Source organism: Podarcis cretensis (assembly GCF_951804945.1).
Source record: "Podarcis cretensis genome assembly, chromosome: 4".
In the NCBI taxonomy this organism is placed as follows: Eukaryota; Metazoa; Chordata; class Lepidosauria; order Squamata; family Lacertidae; genus Podarcis; species Podarcis cretensis.
This window is the reverse complement of record NC_137173.1, coordinates 4,967,914-4,990,987: the sequence shown is the minus strand read 5'-3', so window position 1 is coordinate 4,990,987 and position 23,074 is coordinate 4,967,914. Positions and strand designations below refer to the sequence as shown.

General features: G+C 48.0%; 1 protein-coding gene and 1 long non-coding RNA gene across 9 annotated transcripts in view; one reads left to right on the top strand and one right to left on the bottom strand.

Annotated features, from left to right (window-relative positions):
• Window positions 1-23,074, bottom strand: part of LOC307215200 — a 244,378-nt gene that overhangs the window by 48,087 nt on the left and 173,217 nt on the right. The gene's annotated exons all lie outside the window — the stretch shown is intronic.
• Window positions 1-23,074, top strand: part of ARAP1 (ArfGAP with RhoGAP domain, ankyrin repeat and PH domain 1) — a 156,846-nt gene that overhangs the window by 89,130 nt on the left and 44,642 nt on the right. For all 8 annotated transcript variants that reach the window (XR_013838246.1, XM_079973315.1, XM_079973317.1 and 5 more), the window contains 5 exons: window positions 1,997-2,196; window positions 3,123-3,208; window positions 12,240-12,422; window positions 16,178-16,352; window positions 20,032-20,166. Coding sequence is in view for 7 of the 8 variants with exons in the window: in XM_079973315.1 (XP_079829441.1) it covers window positions 1,997-2,196; window positions 3,123-3,208; window positions 12,240-12,422; window positions 16,178-16,352; window positions 20,032-20,166 (779 nt within the window). In the remaining variant the exon portion in view is untranslated. The remainder of the gene's footprint in view (window positions 1-1,996; window positions 2,197-3,122; window positions 3,209-12,239; window positions 12,423-16,177; window positions 16,353-20,031; window positions 20,167-23,074) is intronic.

The following is a 23,074-nucleotide window of genomic DNA, read 5'->3' as shown; positions in this document are numbered from 1 at the left end:
TCTTTCCCGGGGCCCCAGCTGCTACTCACGTAAAACCAGTCAGCTCTCCGGCACCCGATTTTTCAGCTGCTTTCCCAGCTCTCAGCTCTCAGCAACTCTTGCCTCTTAGCAGCAGGCAAAACACAGAACGCAGACCTCCGCTTCGGTAGCGTCTTCCCAGCTGTTCAAGCTGACTTCAAAGTACACCGGCAGACTCTCAGCAACAGTTTTATAAGCGGTAATTACCCATAACCTGTGATAAAATCTTAATTGGCACTGGCTAGCTAATTGCTTTATGGCCCCAATTAGCCCCAGTATATTGCGGTCCGGCACACTTCTTAGCCAAGCTGCGCAGACCTTGCTGCTCTCCGGTTTCGCCTTGCAGAGTAAAAACACAGCGGAACAAAAACCGTTGCAGTCTGCTTCAGATCCAAATACACCAAGCACCTGTGTGTCCAAATTTTATCAGTTCTTTATTGCAGCAAAGTATTTACAGCTCAGCATTTCTCAGATTCTCCTGGACTGCTAGCATTCATGGCGTCCGTCTCCTTCAGAGACCAAGAGAGAACAACAAGTAGAGCTCCTCCCTCCTTCCACACGTCAGAATGGGAGGCACTACTCAGAACAACTTAACCCTGTAAGTTCTGAATCCCAACAGACCTTTCATTGCCTACAGACAGCCACCAAATCTTAAACAACTCCTCACCCACAATAATACAACAACCAGACTTAACATGGACACTGGTACCAGAGCCTGCAATAAACCCAGATGCCAACTTTGCTACCACATACACCCAGATAGGGACACGGGTGGCACTGCGGGTTAAACCACAGAGCCTAGGACTTGCTGATCAGAAGGTCGGCGGTTCGAATCCCTGCGACAGGGTGAGCTCCCGTTGCTCGGTCCCTGCTCCTGCCAACTTAGCAGTTCGAAAGCACGTCAAAGTGCAAGTAGATCAATAGGTACCGCTCTGGCGGGAAGGTAAACGGCGTTTCTGTGCGCTGCTCTGGTTCTCCAGAAGCGGCTTGGTCATGATGGCCACATGACCCGGAAGCTGTACGCCGGCTCCCTCGGCCAATAAAACGAGATGAGCGCTGGAACCCCAGAGCCGGGTCCCTTTACCTTTACCTTTACCCCCAGACAACACCATTACTGGTCCCAACAACATCAAACATACCATCTCAGGACTATTTAATTGCTCATCTTCTAACATTCTGTATGCCATCAAAAGCCAGCAGTGTCCTTCAGCTCTCTATATTGGACAAACAGGCCAAACCCTACGCCAAAGGGTTGATGGACATAAATCTGATATCAGCAACCACAAGACAGAGAAACCAGTAGGAGAACACTTCAATCTCCCAGGACATTCTATACAATATCTCAAAGTAGCTGTCTTATTACAAAAGAATTTCAGAAATAGACTGGAAAGAGAAGTTGCTGAATTACAACTTATTACCAAACTTAAAACCATGGAGAAGCCTGGTCTGAACAAAGACATTGGATTCTTATCTCAGTAGACATGATAAAGCTATTTTTAGCCATTTCACCCCTTCCTTTTTCCTGTAAGACCAACTGCAGTCGTTAACAGTCCTCAACAGGTTTACCACCCCATCAGCCTATCACCCATGCCCACCACCCTTCTGAGAAAAACCCCCTCCCCACCTTCTCACTATATAGAAGGGTCTGGCGACTTCTGTTTCAGTGTATCTGAAGAAGTGTGCATGCACATGAAAGCTCATACCAAGAACAAACTTAGTTGGTCTCTAAGGTGCTACTGGAAGGAATTTTTTTTATTTTATTCTTGCATAGTTACATTTTGTCATTGCAGAACTCCGCAGGAAGGGAGCATATGACCCAAACCAGAATTTGCTAGCTCTGACCCACCTGCTGCCGGTTCTGGCCGCTGCTCCTGTTTAGCCTCCATCTGTTCCACTTCCAGATTCCTCCCCTCAGTCCTAGATATCGCACAGGATTGGTCCTCAATCCCTAACCCGCTCCTCTTCTCGCCTTTCCCAGCTTCATTGCAGAATCTGACCAGGAGAAGGAGGAATGGGTGGAGGCCATGCAGCAGTCCATCGCCGAAGCACTTTCCAACTTTGAGGTGGCCGAGAGGATTTGGAAGGTGGAGGAAAACTGCTTCTGCGCTGACTGCGGCTCCCCAAAACCTGACTGGGGCTCCATCAACCTCTGTGTGGTCATCTGCAAGAGATGCGCAGGTAAGGAACGATTTGATTCTCTCTGCCCCCCATCATTTTCTTAATCTAGGTTTTCAAGATAGCCTACCAAAGAGAACCATAAAACAAATAGAAAACAGGCCAAGCAACTTTTTGAAAGATTCATCGGATGAAAAGGGGTCCCGCAGTGCTTCTCGTTGATCTGGGCAGACAAAAGGAAGCCTTTCTTCCTGGTTAAACCTTGGAACTCCCTGCCACATGAGGCAGTGGGGATTGCCAACTAGGATGGCTTTAAAAGAGGATTAGGCAAATTCATGGAGGAGGAGGGGGCTACCAGCTGCTAGCCAGGATGGCTATTCTCTGCCTCCCCCGTCGGAGGCAGCAATCCTCCTAAATCCAGATAATTCCAGCAGTAGAAAGTATATCGAGTATGAAAAGGTAACAGATGAGCAGAAGCAGGTATGGTCTGATGGAAATATGCAGCAGAGCAGGTTTTGATAAAGGACATCATGGAAGGGGGGAAGGGAAGCTTGAATACTGTCATTGTGTGTTGTTGGAAAATTATAAATAAAACTATTTTTTAAAAAGCAATGCTTCTCAAATTCCAGTTCCTGGAAACCACAGTCAGGAGAGAGTTGCTCTTGTGCCCGGATCCTGTTTCCCAGTTTCCCGCAGGCATTGGGGAATCTAGACTTGAAAGTCCTGAATGCTGCAAGCTTTCCATATGGAGTTGTTGCTCAGCTTGCAGAAAGTGTAATTATAGCTGAAGCTCTTTTTTAAGTGTATCTCTTCTGGCTCTTTTTCATCCTCTCTTTCCCTTAAGCGACGTTGCTCCTTGCAAGTGTACGGAGCGAGAAACTGAGGTCAGCGAGTGGGGAAGACCTCCCTGCCTGTCTCGCCAGGCCTCCGTGCTGCGATTTTGGAATGCGGCGCCTTTTCAAAAATTGTTCCTCTCCTTCCCGACACAGGAGAACACCGCGGTCTGGGACCCAACGTCACCAAAGTCCGGAGCCTCAAGATGGATAAGAAAGTCTGGACGGAGGAGCTGATTGAGGTGGGGAATTAAGGGGCTGGAAAGGAGCGAGGGAACTTGCGACCACATGTCCCAGGGAAGCTCTAATATCATCTGTATTTATTTATGGCATTTGAGGTTATATTCTCTGAGACTCCTCTGGAAAAATAATCTCTCAAAGGACCTGTGGATGGCATTTTCACCATTGTACTGTGGAGAGTGTATTAACTTATGGTCTGTGTGTGTGGCTTGGGAGCTGCATGATCAGGGAAAAAACAATGCTGTCCAGGGTTGTAAAGACTGCGGAGAGAATAATTGGGTGCCCTCTTCCCACCTTGGATCAAATCTACACTTCCAGGTGCCATAAGAAAGCTGCTGAGATAGCGCAGGACAGTGTGCACCCTGGAAATGATCTCTTTCAGCTTCTGCCTTCTGGAAGAAGGTACAGGGTTATAAAGACTAGGACCAGCCGCCTGAGAAACAGTTTCTACCCAAATGCGATTTTGGTTTTAAACGCAGTGTAAGGAGTCTCTAGGGACGCGGGTGGCGCTGTGGGTTAAACCACAGAGCCTAGGACTTGCCGATCAGAAGGTCGGCGGTTCGAATCCCTGCAACGGGGTGAGCTCCTGTTGCTCGGTCCCAGCTCCTGCTCACCTAGCAGTTTGAAAGCACGTCAAAGTGCAAGTAGATAAATAGGTACCACTCCGACGGGAAGGTAAACAGTGTTTCCGTGTGCTGTTCTGGTTCGCCAGAAGCGGCTTAGTCATGCTGGCCACATGACCTGGAAGCTGTATGCCGGCTCCCTCGGCCAATAAAGTGAGATGAGCGCCGCAACCCCAGAGTTGGCCACAACTGGACCTAATGGTCAGGGGTCCCTTTACCTTTAAGGTAGTCTCTATGGGAGTATTTTGTATTTAATTATGGGAGTATCAGAGTTTTTAGGGTGCTAACCAGGTTGGAATAGCAGTCTTGTTGGTTTTTGAATGTCCAATGTAGATTTCTTCAATTTCGTTGTTCTGTATGGGACAGTGACAATAAAGATTATCGTATCGTACCACCTCCCCCCCCCCCAAGGAGTTCCAGGTGGCATCTTCTCCTAACAACCCTGTGAGGTTGGTTCAGCTGAGAGTGAGTGGCTGGCCCAAGGCCAACCCGTGAGCTTTGGTGGCTGAGTGGGGATTCAAACCCCGGTCTCCCAGGTCCTAGTCCGATGCTCTAACCGTTATGTGACGCTGGCATTCTTCTGCATTGCCGAAAGGGTGATAATTTTGGGAGCAAGTTACAGGAAAGTGAGAAGGTGCCGTGGGCAGGAAGAGACTTGAGGGTTGGGACCTAGGGCAGGGTGATCAGTCTTCCTCTATGAGGATTTCTACACTTCCTTCCTGACAAGCTGCTTTTGAAAGGTGGTGTTTAGGAGGCAGAGGCAAAGAGGGGGTTTTGGTTGGGTTCACTCCCGTTTGGAAGAAGAAAGCGAAACTTCTTCTTCACTCTCTGCAGGCTCATTTGCTAGAAAAAGGGCCTAAAGGAGATCCCAGAGTATTGATGCAAGGAATTAATTGCTGGAGAGCAAAAAGCAAGGAATTCAGAAGGGGGTTGGATTGGATAGCCCTTGGGTTCCCTTCCAACTCCACAATCCTAAGATTGTATGACTATTTGTTGTGAAAAAGTGTCAGGATGGTGCAGTGTTTAGGGTGTCTGAGTAGGAGAACCTACTCGGGGAGACCAGGGTTCAAATCCCTACGCAGCCATGAAGCTCAGTATGGAGGCCAAATGGCCGAAATATTGGGAGATTTTGGAACAGGAGGGTGACAAATTGAAATTGCAGAGTTTTGAGAGATTAAAAGACAAAGTGCGAGATTGGCTTCATTATTTTCAAATAAGGGAGGCTTACAACTTGGACAAGAAAATTGGCTTCCAGGTGGAAAAATCAAAATTGGAAACAGAACTGTTAGAACCCAAAACTAAGATATTATCAAGAATGTACAACTTGCTGTTGAAATGGAATACTGAGGATGAAACGGTAAAATCTGCTATGATTAAATGGGCACAAGATGTGGGACATAACATAATGTTAGCTGACTGGGAACAGTTGTGGACCACAGGTATGAAATTCACGGCATGTAATGCCTTAAGAGAGAATATTATGAAAATGATATACAGGTGGTACATGACGCCAGTCAAGCTTGCAAAAATCTACCATTTGCCCGATAATAAATGTTGGAAATGTAAAGACAATGAAGGTACATTCTTTCACCTTTGGTGGACGTGCCCAAGGATTAAGGCTTTCTGGGAGATGATATATAATGAAATGAAAAAGGTATTTAAATATACCTTTCTGAAGAAACCAGAGGCCTTTCTCCTGGGCATGGTCGGCCAATTGGTGTTAAAGAAGGGTAGAACTTTCTTCATCTACGCCACAACAGCAGCAAGAATACTCATCGCAAAGTATTGGAAGACAAAAGATCTACCCACCCTGGAAGAATGGCAGATGAAAGTAATGGACTATATGGAACTGGTGGAAATGACTGGCAGAATCTGAGACCAGGGAGAAGAGTTGGTGGAAGAAGATTGGAAGAAATTTAAAGACTATTTACCGAAACATTGTAAAATTAATGAATGTTAAAATGATGTCGGAATGAAACGAAGCGGCTTCAGTAATAAGGTTAAAAAGGAATTTGTAATAAATGGATTGATAATAGATGAAAATATAATGTTATAATATGTTAAGATAAAGAACCAAGATAAAACAAAGAGGGAAAGGATTTGCTGAATTAACTATTCGAACAGGAATACAAAAAAGGGAGGTGTGAGGAAGTCATGGAAACAAGTAAATGAATTGTAAGACATAGAAAGAGGGATTTATTTTTAACTGTTTTTATTTTTTCTGTATTTTGTATTTCTTGTTTCTTTTTCTTTTCTATTTTTTCATTTTTGTAACCTTTTTTTTTTGGAAATCTTAATAAATATCATTTTTTAAAAAACAAAACAAAAAAAACACAAACCCCTACACAGCCATGAAACTCCCTGGGTGACCTTGAGATACAAGGTCCCTGCCTCTCAGTCCAACCTACTTTGCAGGGTTGTCCTTTGCAGAGGAGGAGAACTCTGTACATCGCCTTGAGTTCCTTGGAGAATAAAGTCGGATATAAAGACAAGTAATGATGATGACAAAGGTCCGTATAGTATAGTCCGTCTAGTTAAAGCTCTGGTTTTCTCAGTAGTGATGTATGGAAGTGAGAGCTGGACCATAAAGAAGGCTGATCGCCAAAGAATTGATGCTTTTGAATTCTGGTGCTGGAGGAGACGCTTGAGAGTCCCATGGACTGCAAGAAGATCAAACCTCTCCATTCTGAAGGAAATCAGCCCTGAGTGCTCACTGGAAGGACAGATCCTGAATACTTTGGCCACCTGATGAGAAGAGAAGACTCCCTGGAAAAGACCCTGATGTAGGGAAAGATGGAGGGCGCAAGGAGAAGGGGACAACGGAGGATGAGATGGTGGGACAGTGTTCTCGAAGCTACCAGGTTTGACGAAACTGCGGGAGGCAGTGGAAGACAAGAGGGCCTGGCATGCTCTGGTCCAGGGGGTCACAAAGAGTCGGGCACGACTAAACGACTATGGAATCAGAATGACAATGATGGTGATTTGAACCAAGGAACTTTTCCTCTCCCTGAAATGCCACTTTAAAGCCCTTTTACTTTGGACCTTGGCCCGGGATGAGCCAATTGCCTTTGTACGTTCTGCCTTCATTTCTCAAAAACCAAAGCTGCTTTAAATCTCAGAGATGCATCAATGCTTCCACATGAGGGCAGAGTTTTCACAAGATAGCAGCTCTGCACAGAGTGTCTTTGGGAAATCCTTTTAATCCACCCCATCTGGCAAATACAGAAAAGGCTACTCTCGTTCAGGGCTTTAAAGATCAGCACCAACCCTTTGAATTGTGCTCGGAAACGTCCTGGGAGCCAGTGAAGATCCTTGAGGACCGGTGTTGTATGGTCCCGTCGGCCGCTCCCAGTCACCAGTCTAGCTGCCGCATTCTGGATTAGCTGTAGTTTCCGAGTCACCTTCAAAGGGAGTCCCATGGAGAGTGCATTGCATTAGTCCAAGCGGGAGATAACCAGCAACAGCAGCAACACCCTCAACGAAACCCCAGCCCAAGATAAGATCTGTTTTAAAAAGCAAGTCCTTGTCTGCTGTCTCATGTTTGGAAAGATGGCACAAAAGGAAAAAAGGGATGAGGAGGGTAGAGGAAAACAAGCTGGGTTTAGATCGCTTTCCTGACTGTGCTTGGGCACATCTAGTCTCAGTCCCTTGGTGAGAAGGCAGCTCCTGAATTCCCCCATAGTTTAACCCAGCCATGTCCAACCTGGTACCCTCTGGATATTTTGGACTGCCGTACAAGACAATTGGGATGTGGTGGGACAATGATTTTGATGCGTTTTCCGGCCACCGCTGGCTTATTTATCTGAAATTCTCATCCTTGCTTAAACTTCCAGCTGGGGCTGATGGGAGTTGTAGGCAGTACGGTGTAGTGGTTAGACCTGGGAGAGACCAGGGTTCAAGGCCCCATTTAGCCATAAAGCTCACTGGGTGCGACGTTGGGAGCCAGCTCCTGCCTCTCTGTCTAACCTACCTCGCAGGGTTGTTATGGGGACTTAATGAAGAGGGGGAACTCCTTGGATAAAGAGGCAGGATAAATGCAGTCAATAAATAATAGTCCGAAACAGCTGGAGGTTGGCAAAGGCTGGTATGGGGGTAGGAAAATGAGGAAGCCATTCCTTTAAGGTTTGGTTTTAGGTCCACTTTAAAATTTAATCAAGTCCTGCATTTTCCAGCACATAGTTAAACTATGGAACTCACTGTTGCAGGAAGCAGTGATGGTCACCAACTTGGACAACTTTAAAAGAGATTTAGACCAATTTGTGGAAGAGGAGGAGACTAACAATGACTACTAATCATTCCACCTCCACAATCAGAGCTAATATCCTTTATCGTTCATTATTATTATTTGTTGCATTTATATAGCACCGTTTCCCTGCAAGGAGCTCAAGCTGGGGCACGTGACTCTTCCCCTCCCCATTTTATACTCCCAACAACCCTGTGAGGTGGGCAAGGCTGAGACTGGCCCCAAGGTCACACTCGGTGAACTTCACGGCTGAGGGGGGGATTCGAACTCTGCTCTGCCAGGTCCTAATCTGAAACGCTAACCATTGCTCCGCACTGTCTATACCAGGAATGCTTCTGAATGCCAGTTGCTTGGAAATAGCAGGAGAGGAGAGGGAACGGGATGCTGGGCTGAACGGAGGCCCCCTACGGCCTGATCCAGCAGCCAAGCTCTTCTAATGTTCCTCTGCCCCTCCTATTATCATTTATGTCACATATAACCCCTGCAACAAATATCAACAACTTCAGATATGCAGATGACACAACCTTGATGGCAGAAAGTGAGGAGGAATTAAAGAACCTTTTAATGAGGGTGAAAGAGGAGAGCGCAAATATGGTCTAAAGCTCAACATCAAAAAAACTAAGATCATGGCCACTGGTCCCAACACCTCCTGGCAAATAGAAGGGGAAGAAATGGAGGCAGTGAGAGATTTTACTTTCTTGGGCTCCATGATCACTGCAGATGGTGACAGCAGTCACGAAATTAAAAGACGCCTGCTCCTTGGGAGAAAGGCGATGGCAAACCTAGACAGCATCTTAAAAAGCAGAGACATCACCTTACCAACAAAGGTCCGTATAGTTAAAGCCATGGTTTTCCCAGTAGTGATGTATGGAAGTGAGAGCTGGACCATAAAGAAGGCTGATCGCCAAAGAATGGATACTTTTGAATTCTGGTGCTGGAGGAGACTCTTGAGAGTCCCATGGACTGCAAGAAGAACAAACCGATCCATTCTGAAGGAAATCAGCCCTGAGTGCTGACTGGAAGGACAGATCCTGAAGCTGAGGCTCCAAGACTTTGGCCACCTCATGAGAAGAGAAGACTCCCTGGAAAAGACCCTGATGTTGGGAAAGATGGAGGGCACAAGGAGAAGGGGACGACAGAGGACGAGATGGTTGGACAGTGTTCTCGAAGCTACAAACATGAGTCTGACCAAACTGCGGGAGGCAGTGGAAGACAGGAGTGCCTGGCGTGCTCTGATCCAGGGGGTCACGAAGAGTCGGACATAATTAAATAACCCCTCCATTTAGCTACGCTATGATTTATTTGCTAATGAATTATGCAAAGAAAGGGCACACTAAATCATAGTGATTTTGTTATACTGCTTCTAATTGTTCTCTTATATGCTCTAATCTGCCGTCGTTCCTTCCGATGAGGATCAAGCAACAGCTATTGCTAATGTTGCTGATGATAGTAAATACTGGATGTTCTGAGGTCTTGGCAATGAGTCCCAACACATCCCAATGCTGCTGGGTGTGTCTGACTGATCTCATCCCTCGGCAATGCCTGCCTGGCTTTTAATGTTAATGCAGCTCCTAAGCGCTGTGAGGTTTAAGGTGCCCTGAGCTGAAATCATTTGTCTGTTTGTCTGTGCGTTTTTGACTGTATAGAGTCGAATCCCAGAATCGTAGAGTTGAGACCATGAGGGTCTTCCAGCCCAAGCCCCTGTAATGCAGGAATCTATTGCCCAGTGTGAGACTCGAACCCATGACACAGAGATTAAGACTCTACCGACTGAGCCATGAATTAAACATATTTGTGATCATTTCCCCCAATGGGCAGAGACGGAGGGAGGGGTCCATTTCCACGGGCGTCAGTCTCACAGAAGTTCATTCATTAAACTCTGTTCTCTACCATTTTTCACTACTGTAAAAAAAAAACAATTTGGACAGCAATGCAGATTTCACATTCATCACAATGCCTACATTTCTAAGCCTCTTTTACACATTTTCAATGATAAATGGCAGGGGGGTTGCAGTAGATGTTCCCCAGGCTCTGTTCCAACTTTACAGTTCTACGATTCTGTGATTTTTTGGGGGGTACATTATTTGACGCAGGTAGCGCTGTGGGTTAAAGCCTCAGCGCCTAGGGCTTGCCGATCGAAAGGTCGGCGGTTCGAATCCCTGCGGCGGGGTGCGCTCCCGCTGCTCGGTCCCAGCGCCTGCCAACCTAGCAGTTCGAAAGCACCTCCGGGTGCAAGTAGATAAATAGGGACCGCTTACCAGCGGGAAGGTAAACGGCGTTTCCGTGTGCGGCTCTGGCTCGCCAGAGCAGCGATGTCACGCTGGCCACGTGACCCGGAAGTGTCTCCGGACAGCGCTGGCCCCTGGCCTCTTAAGTGAGATGGGCGCACAACCCCAGAGTCTGTCAAGACTGGCCCGTACGGGCAGGGGTACCTTTACCTTTACCTTTTACATTATTTGAGCTATTATTTGTGGGTGCTCAGCCCCTTCATGGGGAAGTTTGTGGGTGCTCAGGCACCCAGGGCCCCAGGGAGTTGGACCTCAGGCCCCCGAGCCAGCGATGGAAGAGAAGTTTGTTCGGTCCGTATTGTGACCCAATTCACCCCTCCCAGAATGGAACAGGATCACCCTTCAGAATTCACCCTTCTCCAAATTTTGCAGGACAGATCTCAGCTCAATTTACTATCATCAGCAACATTAGCAATATTTGTTGCCTGTCCTAACAGCTCCAGCATTCTTAACAAACTACACTTCTCGGAATTCTTTGCGGGGGGGGGGGGGGGCATGGCTGTATTCACACCATATGATACCACTTCATTATTATTTTTTTTAAATAATATTTATTAACAGTTTAAAGATTACATAAAAAAAAGAAATAAAGAAAATACAAAAATGAAGAAAAATTAAACATTAGAATACAATACATCACAAAGACAAAAACACTACACAAGACATTAAATTAACAAAACAAACAAAACAATTAAAAACACCTCCGATAATTTCATAATCATATCTTTCATTCCCTTGTTTCAGTGACCACCTCCCTCCTCCCATTTTTGTATTCCACTTCAAATAACTGTTTCAGCAATTCCTTTCCATCTTCCTCTGTTTCCTGTCCTGTAATTTATATTAACATGTTCCATCCTTATTTTTTCCCTTTAATACATTAACACTCTATCTGTACCTAGTTCCTTATCACATTTCTGCTAAAGCCATATAACATCATTCCTTCATTTTCTAACATTCGTTAATTTTACAATATTTCTGTAAATAATCTTTAATTTTTTTCCAATCTTCTTCCACCAACTCTTCTCCCTGGTCTCGGATTCTGCCAGTCATTTCTGCTAGTTCCATATAGTCCATCAACTTCATCTGCCATTCTTCCCAGCTGGGTAAACCTATGATACCACTTTAAATGGTATTCTGATAGTGGCACCCACCCTGTGGAACTCCCTCCCATCAGATGTCAATGAAATAAGCAGCTTGTTGTTGTTGTTTAGTCGTTTAGTCATGTCCGCCTCTTCGTGACCCCCTGGACCAGAGCACGCCAGGCACTTCTGTCTTCCACTGCCTCCCGCAGTTTGCTCAAACTCATGTTGGTCGCTTCGAAAACACTATCTGAAGGCAGCCCTGTTTAGGGACGTTCTTAATATTTAATGCTGTATTGTTTTTAGCACTCGATTGGAAGCCGCCCTGAGTGGCTGGGGAAATTCAGCCAGATGGGTGGGGTATAAATAAAAAATTATTATATTATTATAAATAGTCAAGAATTTTGGGAGATGCAGTTTGTTAAGGGCACTGAGAAGTTGTTGGGTTTTTTTTTGGGGGGGGGACCCTGTATTCTCCCTCCCAGAGTTACAATTCCCAGAATTCCCAGGGAAGAGGGGCTGGTTGTTAAACCACTGTGGGAACTGGGAGGGGATTGGTGTGTGTGTCTCCAAACAACTCTCAGCAGCCTAAGCCAGGCTTCCTCAACCTCGGCCCTCCAGATGTTTTAAGACTACAACTCCCAGCATCCCTGACCACTGGTCCCTCTAGCTAGGGATCATGGAAGTTGCAGGCCAAAAACATCTGGAGGTCCAAGGTTGAGGAAGCCTGGGCTAGATGAGTCGCATAGCCTGTCCCTAGATGGCCGGCCTTCACATCCCTGCCCCTTTTGCCTCCTCAGCTCTTCCTGCAGATCGGCAACGCAGTGGCCAACCAGTTCTGGGCGGCCAACGTCCCCCCCAGCGAGGCAGTCCACCCCAGGAGCGACAGCCAGGAAAGGCGCCGCTTCCTCGTGGCAAAGTACAGGGAAGGAAAATACCGGCGCTACCACCCGCTCTTTGGCAACCAGGAGGAGCTCAACAAGGTGGATATTCCTATTATTATTATTATTATTATTAGAACTATTTATTTATTTATTCAGTTACTGAATTTGTATATTGCACAGAAGAATACAGAAGGATCACACAAAACACATAATAAAAAACAAAACAAAAGCAAAACAAAAAATCCCCCCCTCCCACAACACATTTTAAACGGCACCAGATGTCAATTCGCTAAATAATAATAATATCTTTTTTAAAAATATATTTGCACTCTGCCCAACTGGGTCGCCCCAACCACTCTGGGTGGCTTCCAGCACATAAAAAAACATACAGTCCTATCTTGGGTTACAGACGATTCAGGTTGCGTTTTTTTGGGTTACGGACATGCCAAAACCCGGAAGTACCGGAATGGGTTACTTCTGGGTTTGGGGGGTTGTGCATGTGCAGAAGTGTTAAATCGTGCTTTGCGCATGCGCATAAGTGCCGAATCACAACCCGCGCATGCGCAGACGTGCCGCTGCGGGTTGCGAACGCTGTGGGTTGCAAACGTGCGTCCCGCACGGATCACGTTTGCAACCCAAGTGTCCATTGTAGTACAGTCATACCTGTAGTACAGTCATAACATATGGTTATCAAACACAAACGGGGAGCCATCATAGAAAAGGCCCTGTTCTCGTGTTGCCACCTTGGGGAGAAGGCAGATGGAGAAGTGCCTCTGAAGATGATATCCGGGTCGGTTCATATGGCAAGAGGTGCTCCTGAGCTGTTTAAGGCCAGTTCCTGGATAGGGAGGGCGAGGGTTAAGAAGCTGGGTCCCCCAGGCCTGTGGACCGGCAGGTGGGCAGATGCTGTCATCTGGATAGCACAAGGGGGGGCGCGGGTGTGTGGAACTTCCTCCGCTTATGGCTTGCATCTCCTGCACCAGATCCGGCTCTGGGCGAGACGCCCAGAACAGTGTCCAAGCAACGAGGAAATTTGTGCATAGCTTGTACGAGCTGGGCAAAGAGAAATGATTTGCAGTGTTGTGTCTCGTGGTGCAGATAGCCTCTGGGTGTGTGCAGAGTGCCGTTCCCTCACTTCCAAAGCTGAGTTTAAACATCTTCTTTTAAAAGAACAACAGCAAGGAAATCCCTACCATTTCCCCCATGGTTATTAGTATTAGTATTTTTAGTAGTAGTATTGCTATTCTTTCTTCTGCAGTTGGTTCCCCTTTCCCACCCTCATTCCCAGAGCAGGGGATAAATGCGTCAATTTCCTCCATAAACCCATCTGCGCAGTTGGTGAGTGCCAGTCCTCAGGGCCTTGCATTTGAGCATTTTTTAAAAGGGGGCCATATTTCAAGAAAACCGCCTGCGTCAGATGCATCATTCAGAGCATGTCGGGGATGGGACTAGATGAGCCTCAGGGGTCCCTTCCGACACTGTGGTTCTCTGCTTCTAAGTGTATGAGGCCGCTTCCTGTGTTCCTGCCACGAGGGTGTGCGCTGAGCCATTTTATGGCTGTGGAAAACCGGCGCCTCTCCCCTATTTATTTTTTCTTCGGAAATGTCCTGGCCCCAGAGAGCTGTCAGGAAGCTGTGAAGGAATGCGCGAAAGAAGCTGGAATCGTTTGAACATCTCTTGCAAGCTCAGTCGCTTGAACTCCTGGGATTTTTATACACTACTCATTATTATTATCGTACCCTGCTTTGGATTTCCCCCTTATGGGCTTAGTGAGCAAGGCTTCCGGGACGTTTGCTTTTGTGCTCTGGGGATGACTGACCCTTTTTATTGCAAACTGATGAGCGTTGGAGGGTGCGATCGGAATTGCTTAGTTCAGAGAGAAGGCAAGGAAGAGGCGACATGAAATGAGTACAGTGGGGCCTCGCAAGACGAAATTAATCCGTTCCGTGAGGCTCTTCGTATAGCGGTTTTTTCGTCTTGCGAAGCAAGCCCATTGACGGTTTAGCGGATTAGCGCTATTAGCGGTTGAGCGGCTTTTAGCGGATCAGCTGATAAGCGGCTTAGCGGCTTAGGAAAAGGGGGAAAAAAGGGGGGGAAACCCGCAGGAACTCGCAAGACATTTTTGTCTTGCGAAGCAAGCCCATAGGGAAATTCGTTTTGCGAAGCGCCTCCAAAACGGAAAACCCTTTCGTCTAGCGGGTTTTCCGTCTTGCGAGGCGTTCGTCTTGCGGGGCACCACTGTAGAATTAGGCACAGCATGGGCAAAGTCTTATTATATGTCAAGGGAATCTTTGGACCAATTTATTCTTTATTATTACTTTGGAGCTGCGCTGTATCCTTTGGACTTTAGTCCTTCTGGGCTGGGACACTGGATGCTTTCAGCATTGGATTCTTTGCCTTCCTCCTTTTTGTGACGATCCCACTTCCACGCTTAATACAGTGGTACCTTGGTTCTCAAACCTAATGTGTTCCGGAATCCGTTCCAAAACCAAAGCATTCCAAAACCATAGAAAGTCATGCAAAATGGATTAATCAGTTCCAGACTTTTATAAACAATCCTTAAAGCAGCAATTTAACATGAATTTTACTATCTAACAAGATCCTTGATTCATAAAATGAAAGCAATAATCAATGTACTGCAGTCACACAATCAATCAATCAGTAGCTGAACTGGGTTCCACACAGTCACAAAAACAAAACAAAAAGAGCCGCAAAAACAAAAATGCAAAATAAATAGAGAAGACAGACAGTCCTCAGCGTAACACTCAAAACGGAGCATGTTCGGCTTCCGGAAAAAGTTTGCAAACCGGAAAACTTACTTCTGGGTTTGCAGTGTATGGGTTCTAAGTTGTTTGAGAACCAAGGCATTTGAGAACCAAGGTACCATTGTAAAGGTAAAGGTGACCATTAGGTCCAGTCGTGGCTGACTCTGGGGTTGCGGCGCTCATCTCGTGTAACTGGCCGAGGGAGCTGGCGTACAGCTTCCTGGTCATGTGGCCAGCATGACTAAGCCGCTTCTGGTGAGCCAGAGCAGCGCATGGAAATGCCGTATACCTTGCCGCCGGAGCGGTACCTATTTATCTACCTGCACTTTGTGCTTTTGAACTGCTAGGTTGCCAGGAACAGGGACTGAGCAACGGGAGCTCATCCCGTCGTGGGGATTCGAACCGCCAACCTTCCGATCAGCAAGCCCCAGCCTCTGTGGTTTAACCCACAGCGCCACCTGCGTCCCCTAACCACTGTAAATCAATGCAAACATAAACGAGCCTGGGGATGAGGTACGCCCCCTGCCCTCAGCTGGGGCGGCGGAAGAGTCGCCCTTCACTTTTAAAAAAATGCGAGCTTGGGAGCAGTCCAGAGCTGCGTTCCATGCGCTGTTTTTGCAGCTCGTGTGTTGTTTCCCCATGACTCTCCCCCCTCCATCCCTCCCTCCTCCCATCTGCGCTCTGGCAGAGCCAAGTCAGTGGGATCTAACCTTGCAGGATCAGATTGCAGCACTTCCTCCCTCCCTCCCTCCCTCCCTCCCTCCCTCCCGGGGCTTCTCTGCTTCTCATTTGCAGCAAAGTCTACTCCCCACCCTCCTGGCCAGGGACTCTGGAATGCCACCCGTGGGGTGCCTTGCCTCCTTCTGATAGATAAAAGGCCCGTTGCCTTCTCTCAGGCTGAAAACTTCCTTTGTGCAACCAGCTCCTGTCTCCCTCGGACGGGTCCTGCCGTCTCAGCCAGCGCTGCTTTGAGGATGGTTTGTGGGCACCTGCCTGGGCAGAGGTTCGGACGTCCCCCTCTCCTCCTTCCCCTCCTCCTCTCTCTCAGGTGCGCCTAACTCTCTCCCCTTGTCATCCCCCCCCCCACAGGCTCTGTGCGCAGCCGTGACCACCAGTGACCTGGCGGAGACACTCTCCCTCTTGTTCTGCGGCGCTGAGGTCAACTGCTACACGGGCGACCCCGGCTACCCCTCGCCCATCGCCTTAGCGGAGCAGGCCGGCCGGAGGCTTCAGGTGGAGTTTCTGCTGCACAACAAGACCTCCGGTGAGGAGGGGAAAGGGGCAGAGGAATTTGGCCAGAGGGGCTGGAGTGGAGGGTGGCGTGCAAGTCGGCGTGCGGGTGTTGCAAGCCGAACAGCGAGTGCCTGGGGAAATGAGGCAGGAGGAAGCAAGGGCGCTGTGTCGTCCCGAGTTTTCTGGGCTGGCTCCCAAACCTATTTCTCTCCCCAGTGCATTTGGAAGCACCAACCCTCAGATGTAAGGTGCAAGCAGCAGGTGTCGGCTGCTTCAGTATCCCATATGCCAGGTCAAACCCTAGCCTAGGATCAGGGCCTTGCAGAGCCAGGCAGAGGCCCGGCCAGGTTGATAATGTGCTCCCCCTTTTTTTTTTACCCTGGGGATAACGGAAGTCTTATAAATAAGTATATAAATAATTTTCACAAAAGTTATGCTGACAAATAATTTTATTTCAAGGCTTGAACCGCATCTGCATATAAAGACAAAATGGAAAATATAGATGTACAATAGTGCATTTTAAAAATATGCTGACCAAGGCCCCCTTTGGAATCAGAGGCCCGGGCCAAGTGGCCCATATGCCCCCCCCCCCGTCTGGGCCTGCCTAGGATGGTCGGCTCTGACTGGCAGCAGCTCTTGGGGGCGTTGGGCATTGCAAGGGGGTTGGACTAGAGGACCTTTAGGGTGCCCTCCAACTTTATATTTCCATGATTCTGTAACTCTGCAGAGGTCTGTGTCCAGCTTTCCGAAGAAGTGAAGTGGGAATGCAGGGAGGACGCTGACCAGGAAAGACAGTCATTTGGGTGGGGGGCAAAGGGTCTAGACCAGCGGTTCCTAAACTTTATTGAGCCACCGCCTCCTCCAGTGACTGCCACCCGACCTTATAAAAAAAAAATCATTCAGAATAGCAGTTTGCACCCCCTCCAAGGAAGACAATAACAAAATAATGTCGAAACTAGTAACAATGATTTACACATTTATTTTTGTTTGGGGAACCGCTGTATCTGAGCAGGAGATTTCGGAACAGCAGTTCAGCTCTGCACATCAGAATTGGGAAGGAGGGACATGGATATTGGGTGTGGTGTTCCGGCATATCTTCCATCCATGGTCCTTCCCCCCCCCCCCCCGAATGGAAGAAAAAGGCAGGGGAGCTTTATCTGCAAAGAGAATCCTGCAAAACCGTTCTCCTTTGCACCCTCTCTTGCGGTTTTTGGGAAATGAATCGTTCTCCCCTTCTTCTTTTTTGGAACCTGAAAACAGACCTGAAAATGTGTCAGAGGCATAAAGTGGAATATCTCAGATTTTGCTGGTATTTAAGGAAATAACAGCCACCAGCAGGAATCAAAGGTGGCTTCTGGATCCGAAGCATCGCTGCCTCCGATTTGTGAAGGCAGAGCACCGCCCTTTTGGCTAGTAGCCCCTGAGGCTACTCCATGAATTTGTCTTGTCCTTTTTTAAAGCCTTCCAGATTGGAGGCCATCCCTGTGGCAGGGAGTTCCACAGTTTAACCACCTGCTGCGTGAATAAGTCCTTCCTTTTCTCTGCCCCAAATCTTCCAACATCCAGCTTTATGGCATGCCCACAAGTGTTACGAGAGAGGGAGCAAAACCTTTTCTCTCTCTGCTTTCTCCACGCTAGGCATCACGTTATATCAAGTCGCCTTCTCCTCGCCTTTTCTCTACGCTGAAAAGTCCCAAACGCTGCAACCTTTTCTTGTAGGGAAGTTGGTCCACCCCTCTTGATAGTTTCGGGGTCATTGAACCATCAAACTGTAGAGTTGGAAGGGACCTCTAGAGGCATCTAGTGCAGCCCCCAGCAGTGCAGGAAGCATCCCTGTTCTGTACCTTCTCCAGCTCTGCAATACCAGATATTGTAAGAAATGGGGGGGGGGGGTCTGTTCTGGGAAGTGGAGAAGAAGCTTTGCTGGGAATCCAGACTGCGCAGGGCTTGGAACAAAAGCCCCTCTGCCCCACCGCCAGGACGACAAAAAACCAAGCCCAAATTTCCTGCTCCCCCCGCCGTAAGTTCTTCTTTCGCCACCTCCCCGGAACGATGCTTGGCTGACTCACTGCTTTTGGCAAGCTCAGCAGAGCCCCACTCTGACCCTTCCCCACTCCCCTCCCGCCTCGGCCAAATTTCTCCCCACACCCTTTTCGGTTTTTGGAAAGCCCACGGAGCCAATTACTGGCAGGAAGGGCCAAAAGCCTTGTCTCTGAAGATGGATGAGCCGGTGACGGAGCGGCTTGAAAAACAAAAGGCGAGTGGGCTGGAAAAACAGACAGGCTTGCTGAGCGCGCGTTGCAAAGCTTTGATGGGTCTTCCCCCGCCCCCCCCGGCACATCTGGTTTGCATCGATTCTCTGGCCCCCACGCCCCTTGGCTGTTTGGCTTGGCGGCTCGGGCCCCTGAAGCAGTCAAGAGCAGGGGCAACCGAGTTGGGGGGAGTAGGAGGTTTTACAGGAAGGGAGGAAAGGAAGGCAGAATCACAGAATCGTGGAGTTGGAAGGGACCCCAGGGGTCATCTAGTCTGACCCCCTGAAATGCAGGAATCACAACTCAAGCCTCCATGACAGACGGCCGTCCAAGCTCTGCTTGAAAACCTCCAAGGAAGGAGAGACCATCGCCTCCCAAGGGATATTGTTCCACTGTCAAATAATAACAATAATAACAATAATAATATGATAATAATTTATTATTTATATCCCGCCCATCTGGCTGAGTTTCCCCAGCCACTCTGGGCAGCTCCCAGTGTTAAAAACATGCCATGTTTAAGTTGATCAGGTCCAACATGGCTTCTTTAAACTAAAATTTGAAGCAAGCTTGCATTTTTAAACTATTCACGCTTAAGAAAGGCAGTCTGTGGATGTTGTGGCCAATTTTAAACACAATTTTAAAAACACCCCTTAAACATTTCTAAAATGACAGAGGCACAAGGAACAGACTCACATACACTTAACGGTATCATATGTGGTCGCACCACATATGATAAAATGTTTCTTCTTTTTCTTTATAACAGACCCTTCATCATCTTGGTGCCCTCCTCTGCACGCTGCCCAGCTTGTCTGATGGTAGCGGTGATGGAGGGACATGAATGGTGCTGTCATAGAATCATAGAATCGTCGAGTTGGAAGGGACCCTGAGGGTCATCTAGTCCAACCCCCGAAATGCAGAGATCACAGCTAAATAATCGGTGGCAGGTGGCCACCCAACCTCTGCTTAAAAACCTTCAAGGAAGGAGAGCCCACCAGCTCCCGAGGGAGCCCAGTGTTGAATGGCTCTTGCCATCCAAAAGTTCTTCCCGACGTTTTGCTGGAATCTCTTTTGTCGTCATTTGAGTTCAGGCATGGAGCAATGGTTCCAAACTACAAGAAAGAAGATTCCACCTAAACATGAGGAAGAACTTCCTGACAGTAAGAGCTGTTTGACAGTGGAATTTGCTGCCAAGGAGTGTGGTGGAGTCTCCTTCTTTGGAGGTCTTTAAGCAGAGGCTTGACAACCATATGTCAGGAGTGCTCTGATGGTGTTTCCTGCTTGGCAGGGGGTTGGACTTGATGGCCCTTGTGGTCTCTTCCAACTCTATGATTCTATGTTTCTATCTTCCATGGGGCAGCCCTTTGGAGATGTGACTCCATCTCCTCTTCTCCAGGCCCAATGCTCCCTGCCCTGTGACTCCAGCCTGCCGCTCACCCCATTTCTCTCTTGCCTTGGCAGAGACCCCTCAGCTGGACATGGGCACCAACATAGAGAAGCACTACTCCATCATTCTGCCTTCTGTTGCTCACAACGGCTTCCTCTACAAGGCACCCTCCATGGCCAAGCTGGTCCACGAACAGAAATCACGGGAAGGTAAGGCAAGGGGGGGAGGGGGGCACCGAGGCAGGTTTCTAATAATAATAATAATAATAATAATAATTTATTATTTATTATTTATACCCCGCCCATCTGGCTGAGTTTCCCCAGCCACTCTGGGCGGCTCCCAATCGAGTGTTAAAAGCAATACAGCATTAAATATTTAAAACTTCCCTAAACAGGGCTGCCTTCAGATGTCTTTTAAAAAGAAGATAGCTGCTTATTTCCTTCACATCTGAAGGGAGGAAGTTCCACAGGGCGGGCGCCACTACCGAGAAGGCCCTCTGCCTGGTTCCCTATAACTTGGCTTCTCGCAATGAGGGATCCGCCAGAAGGCCCTCGGAGCTGGACCTCAGTGTCCGGGCAGAACGATGGGGGTGGAGATGCTCCTTCAGGAATACTGGGCAGAGGCTGATGGCCGGCAGAAAAGCCATCAACTCTCCTCCCCGCATTGCCACCGCTTGAAAACGCAACCCTGAAACGTGGAGCAGAGATCGAAATCACTGACTTCACTCTCTCATGGACCCCCTAAGATTGGCTGCACAAAAAGCAGCGGCAATTTGTTGTTGGCAAAGGACAGCTGGACATAGAAAGGGCCCCATTACCTTCAGTAGCTGAGGGCTTCATCAAACCTCAATCCGGCCCTGCCTTTTTGAGCAAGTTGCTAGACCTCATGGTTCCAGCAGCGTTTCTGAAAGTGCAAGGGGGTGGGCTGCTGATAACCTGCCGAAATCTCTCAAGACGGGATGGCAGCTTAAGTGATAAGGGTCGAGCGTTAGTCAAGTGGACCCGCCGGAAAAAAATTAATGGGCGTGACCGATTTAGGTCCATTGATTTGGGTGTGTTTACTTGTTGGGCTCTGAAGGCAGGGCACATGTTTTGGCACCTCCATAGCAGAAAAGTACCGTATTTTTTCGCCAAAAATGAAGGGGAAATGTGTGTGTGTCCTATGGAGCGAATGCAGGCTCCTTGACTTCATCGATAGCAACTGGAAACCTCCGAAGCACAGAGGGAGCACTCCCTCCGCACTCCGTAGGCTTCGCGTTGCTGGGGGAGCCACTAGGTGGCGCATCGGAAGATGGCTGACAATAACATCTCTCCGACCCACACGAGGTAATTTGGAGGCTATGATGGGGGTAATTAGCCTCCTTAACCCCCCAGGATTATGGGGGGGGGGGACGGCCCTTGCCTGCTGTGCCCTATACCACCCCCGAATTTGTGGGGGTGGGGGCACTAGGCACAAAGCCCTCCTGTGGGATTTTCGGCACTCCTCGACGCCGTCCCCGATTCGCGCCGCTGGTTGCAATGATCTTTAAAAGAAATAATTTGGACATGATTAATTGCACATACATCAAGGAAAATGGGGAGTAAATACTGCTGACAGAAGAGATCTCTGATAACAAGACAACAATAAAGTACGAGAAGAACGTCAAGATACGGTAATGACTGAGGGGGGAGGGGGGGAAAGACCTGCCTCTACCTTTTTATGTGATTTAACAAGAATCCCCCTCCCCTAATGAGTCAGAAATTAAGGACTTAAGCTGTGGATTTAAGGCTGTGTGGAGATAAACTTTCGATCCAAAGCAATGTTTCAAGATGAAGCTGGAAAGCTAAGAGTTTTGGAGTGACGCAGTCAGGAAAAAATGCCATTCGCCATTTTGTGAGGCATTGTGGGAGCTCTTGGGTCTGGGAGGAGAAAGAGAGAAATAGAGTTGTTTACATATCGTGAATCAACTCCTCGGTGGGACTTAAGAGCGACAAATGCCAAAATTTACGATGGATAAAGTGATGTTATCTACGAAGGAGATATATGGAAACCATCTGGACTTAGTGGAGGAACGGGAAATCCACACAGGATTATTACACTTGCTATCGGCTTAAGGAGACTAACAGAAGAGATCGTAAAGGAAAAAGAGAAATTATACGAACAAGATATGATGTGGCAACACCGAGATAAGACTGGATAGAATTATGAACTTTGTTTGGACTGATTGGGACTGATTTGGACATTAACGCAGTAATAAGAAGATGATCTGAATTCCCCTTTGGATCTTGAAGTATGGGTTCCCCCAACAAAATTTAAAATTTTGGCTTTGTAATTCGGAATTTATATGATGTGATTTAATTTGATGTGATTGGCCAGTTAATAAAAATTATTTTTTTTTTTAAAAAAATGAAGGCTTTGCGTTGCTTTCGCTGAAGCCTGGAGAGCGAGAGGCGTCAGTGCGCAGCAAGTGTTCCCCCCGCACTCCAAAGACTTGCGGATAGCAGCCTGAATCCCGGGGAGTGCAGTGCCAACTCCCGCTACGATCCCCAGGCTTCAGGCAGCTATCCCCAAGCCTTTGGAGTGCGCCTCCAGCCCCGCAACCTCTGGGAGCGGCAGCAAGGCTGTGCGCAACCTTGCCGCCGCTCCTGGACCTGTTCTGGGGCTGGGGTCAGGGGCAGCTCGGGGTTCCCCCGGCCCAGCCCCGCGGCTAAAAACGAAGCCAAGACAGCAAGCGGGATCCATCCAAATGCCGCGTGCAGCCTCTCCCGGCTGGATAGGTTGTGCACGGCTAAAGAGGAAGCCAAGGCAGCCAGCGGGATGGATCCCGCTGGCTGTCTTGGCTTCTTTGCTCTTTGGGGCTGGCGGGGGGGGGGGAATAATTTTTTTTATTCCCCCCCTAAAAACTAGGTGCGCCCTATGGTCCGGTGCGCCCTATGGAGCGAAAAATATGGTACAGTGGTGCCCCGCAAGACGAGTGCCTCGCAAGACGGAAAACCCGCTAGACGAAAGGGTTTCCCTTTTTGTTTTTTAATAATATTTATTAAGCATTTTCAAATATGACAAAAAAGAAAAATGAAAAAATAGAACATCCATTCTATAATCTTATTTTCGTTAACATTTTTCCAGGACTTCCCCACC